The sequence below is a fragment of the Procambarus clarkii genome, unplaced genomic scaffold (genome assembly GCF_040958095.1).
Source record: "Procambarus clarkii isolate CNS0578487 unplaced genomic scaffold, FALCON_Pclarkii_2.0 HiC_scaffold_104, whole genome shotgun sequence".
Lineage (NCBI taxonomy): Eukaryota > Metazoa > Arthropoda > Malacostraca > Decapoda > Cambaridae > Procambarus > Procambarus clarkii.
In genome coordinates this window covers 3049199-3053422 of record NW_027189137.1, presented here as the reverse complement: position 1 = coordinate 3053422, position 4224 = coordinate 3049199, and the positions used below count along the sequence as shown (strand labels likewise).

At 42.6% G+C, this 4224-nt stretch overlaps 1 protein-coding gene across 1 annotated transcript; it reads left to right on the top strand.

Moving 5' to 3' along the window:
• The first annotated feature begins 868 nt into the window (after positions 1-868).
• Positions 869-3851, top strand: LOC138360271 (putative uncharacterized protein DDB_G0271982). Its single transcript, XM_069320197.1, has 2 exons — positions 869-1387; positions 3762-3851. Exons 1-2 carry the CDS (start codon positions 869-871, stop codon positions 3849-3851), a joined length of 609 nt encoding a protein of 202 aa, XP_069176298.1.
• Positions 3852-4224: the final 373 nt, after the last annotated feature.

Sequence of the window (4224 nt, the reverse complement as noted above, 5' to 3'; positions counted from 1 at the left end):
TTTCAGAACTACTATTTTGAGTGATTTTGATGGTGCTTAATACTGTTTACATTCCAGATGTAGCATTATATGACTGTTGGATGACTTTGGATTACGTGGTGTCTTATGGCACGAGTCATACTCGTAATTGGTTGTTTAATAATCTTTGCTATATCCTGTGATTTCCACCATATTCTTCTCCCTACAGGAGAACTTCTCATTACGGCAGATCACCCACTTTGGTACCCCTGGTACTTTGGTCTGTCTCCGGGCTAATACGCCCACGTCTTTACTACCCGAACATAGGAGGACACAGGGGGCCATAGCTCCTCTAGCATTACGGACTACGTTATACGGTTAGGACCCATACAGCAGTTCTCGTCATAAATTAATACTTTCCGCACCCCTACGCATTGGTCAAATATATGGTATTTACACAGGTAGGGAGTTAGCATTTTTTTCCAGAGCACAATGAGTGATAACTCTGTAAGTACTATTTAGTTTTAGTAGGAAGCCTCTTACCTTTGTTCTCGTCAATTAGAGACCAGGTAAGAAATCCCTAAATTTTTTGGACTACATTCGAGACAATTATGTTTCACAATTCCAGTAGGATCCCTCTTGCCCCTGTCCTCATCATATAGAGTACCGGGTACAAGATTCCCTACGTATTCGTTTCACTTTCGATCTAAGTAATCAATTCAATTACTAAAGTTAACTGTTGTAAACTTGACTATAAAGTTTAAATAGGATAGTTTACAGTTGCCATGTCATCCTGTCAGTCTGACATCTCATATTTTGGTACATCAACTGAGGTATTTTCTTTGCACATTATTTTCTATCATTCTATTCACCATGTTTCGTCTAACAGCGTTCAGGCAGAATCCAAACGATGAAGTGGGGCACACTAATTCGTGCCACCAAGGCGGAGATGCTAACTCTTGTAAATGCGTACCACATTACTGCCCCCCATGGAGCCACTAAAACTTATCTCCATAAGATTATACTTGACCACTTATTAGACAATGATAATATTACATCCGAATCTCATGAAGAGCGCCTTAGCAGCCATGAAATTGAAGATAGAGCTTTCCACTCAAGAACGCGAACGTCAGAAGAAAACTCTCAAGATACAGAAGGAACAACTTGCTCTACAAAAAAAAAACAAGCTGAACTGCAACGTGAACTTGAGAAGGAACAACTAGAGTTCCAACGTGAACGTGAGAGGGAACAGCTTGAACTCCAACGTGAGCGTGAACAGGAAGCCCTTAAAGTAAGAGAAAGAGAACGTAAACTCCAACGTGAACATGCTGAAAAACAAGCCGCCATTGCTCTACAAAACCGTAGAAAAGAGCTTGACTTGGAAACTACACACCACACTCAGCGCAAGGAAGCGGAAGCTAACCTCCAGGTACGTTTCGATCTTTCTTATGCAATTAAGTTGATGCCATCTTTTGTCGAGACAGAAAATTATATATTATTTACTTCATTTGAGGCTCTAGCTAACCAACTCAGCTGGCCTCAGGATCAGTGGTCTGTACTTCTCAGGTGTCATTTGACATGTAGGGGCTGCCGTGACTCTCAGTACTATGGCGTCTGAAACCGACTACAAGGTATTGAAACAGGCAGTGCTAGATGCCTACCTCCTATTTATCGAGAACTACAGACGTAAGTTTAGGAATTACCTTAAAGCGAGTGCTACTACTTACCTAGAGTTTGCAAATAACAAAAAGAGATATTTCATGAAGTGGCTGGAAGCAACACAAGTCTCCACCTTTACAGATCTCATCAACCTCATCCTGATGGAAGAATTCCTTAGGCGTGTACCTAATTCCACACGTCCTACCTAGCAGACAAGGAAGGAACCGACCCTACTAGATGTGCACAGTTGGCTGACTCCTACAGTCTCATTCATAGAGTACCATCCGACACACCTTCTAGTAAGACGTCTTGGTTTACTCCAGCCAAAGTGAGTACCAGTAATGAAAACTCTGCGTTGTATTGTCATTATTGCAGAACCTATAGACATACAATAGAAGAGTGTACCAGTCCTCACTGTAAAGTCAGCAGTAAGACAAAGCCCAAATCACCTCCTCCTAAAATTCCAAATTCATAGAAGTCCTAAGTCTTTGGTGAATATTTTTGTTTCATCCACTGATCTTTCTCTCTTCAACAGACACCTTGTTGCGAATCTGTGTTTCATTCTAACATTCATCATGATAAATATGTATGTCCATTATTTCTTTTCCCCGTTAAGTAAATATAACATGATATCCAGTTGTGTTCCAGTATAATTATGTTTGATGTAATTGTAGCATGCTGTAGTGTGCCTGTATTGAATATTTTGTTAGGCTATTTGCAGGTTTATTCCTGTGGGGGGAGTCGGTGGCGTCTCATTGGGGGGATGACCATATTTGGGATGTTCCAGTGTGCGGGCCGTGTATCAAGCTAGCGTCAATGTTTCACCTTTGGAATTATTCCTGTTTATTGATTGTACTTAATTTCTTTTTACACCTTAGCAGTGTTATATACACATAAGTTTACTTATAATTATGTTCTAAATTTGTTAGCTTTGTTCTTAATTTGTTAGCTTAATTTCTCTTTGTTAGCTGAGTATCATGAGGTTTCATGTGGGTTTTAGTTTGGTCTTTTTTGGTAGACACAATGCCGCGAATGCTGGATGAACGCTAGTCCCGTTGGTAGAGCTGGCGGGTGGAGACATGTGTTTACTAGTTGTGTTTTTACGGGGGTTGAGCTTTGCTCTTTCGGCCCGCCTCTCAACTGTCAATCAACTGTTTACTAACTACTTTTTTTTTTTTTTTTTTTTTTTTTTTTTTTTTTTTTTTTTTTTTTTTTTTTTCCCACACCACACACACACACACACCCCAGGAAGCAGCCAGTGACAGCTGACTAACTCCCAGGTACCTATTTACTGCTAGGTAACAGGGGCATTCAGGGTGAAAGAAACTTTGCCCATTTGTTTCTGCCTCGTGCGGGAATCGAACCCGCGCCACAGAATTACGAATCCTGCACGCTATCCACCAGGCTACGAGGCCCCTGTGGTCAACAAGCGTTGAGCTAAGTCTGTGGTATTTGTTTATTGTTTAGTAACAGCTAATTTCCTGGTTAGACCATTATGTGCAAACCCATCTATTCATTTATGTTGTAAAGAAATGACCGGTGCTTAAATAAGGATATTGTAATATTAATTACTAGTGTATTAATATTTCTGGCTACCTGCATTTTCCATTTATGTTATTTGTATGTTCTTTGTTACTCTTACTTTAAGTATATTGCTTTGTTACGTAAGCAGTTTGTTTTTACCCCTAGACACTTATTGAGGCAAGGCCATAACATTACATATGTTTAACACCAGCAACAGAGGAACCATACCCAGAGGTCTAGGGTCGTAACACACCTGTACTCCGGAACTCTCTGCCAGCGGTGGAGATTCGGAGGGAAGGTTGAAAGTGAATATATTGAGGAACACAGTTGCTTTACAATCTATTCTTCTGAAGTCAACTGAACCCAACGTCACCTACACCCGAGATACTGTCCTCATTACAGATCGCACTGCAACTGCCCCTTATCTACTTGCCAGAGTCCGCCTGGATTGTCCGTTAATATAAGGTGAAGTCCAAATCGCCATCCGGGAAAAGCCTTTTCCCATGTCAGTTCAAATCCTCTTGGGCAACGACTTGGCAGAAGACCAATGACCTACAAATCTAATCATCAAAGAAAACCCCCAGGTATGTGACTCATCAATGGAAAATCCTATCTTGCAGTTTGTTAAAGAAGAGATACAAGAAACAGATGATTCTGATGAAGTCTCCCTGTTACGGACCCGAGCCCAGCGTCCGAGCACGGAGGAGTGACGACCACGCCATCTGTGGGTCAGCTCCCGAAACCCCCTCCAAATGGACGGCGCCATCAAGCGAGGACAGGAAATACCAGCCACAAGGGCTAGTTTCCCGTCCTGATCAGCTCATAACACAGCCGCTGCTGACCTCTGGTGAGGTGGCGCTCAGACAGCAACGCCATCTATGGAGTGGATAGGTGCGCGTTTGGGTCTGAGCCGGTAAGTGACGTGCCCTAGAGTGTCCCTAGTACTGATGACGTGTCTGATTACAGAGTCGACCAGGGACTGCTGTAATGGAAGTTGGATCAGTCTACCCAAGGCAGCCGTCTTGTCTCCAAGTATTTGCTGCAGCAGCTGTGAGTCACCCCCCCCCCCCCCCCCCCCCCCCC

Coding starts and splice junctions, on each gene's coding strand:
- LOC138360271 (XM_069320197.1), top strand. CDS start 869: ATGAAGTGGGGCACACTAATTCGTGCCACCAAGGCGGAGATGCTAACT. Junction 1,388..3,761: donor AAGCGGAAGCTAACCTCCAG/GTACGTTTCGAT, acceptor CCTATCTTGCAG/TTTGTTAAAGAAGAGATACA.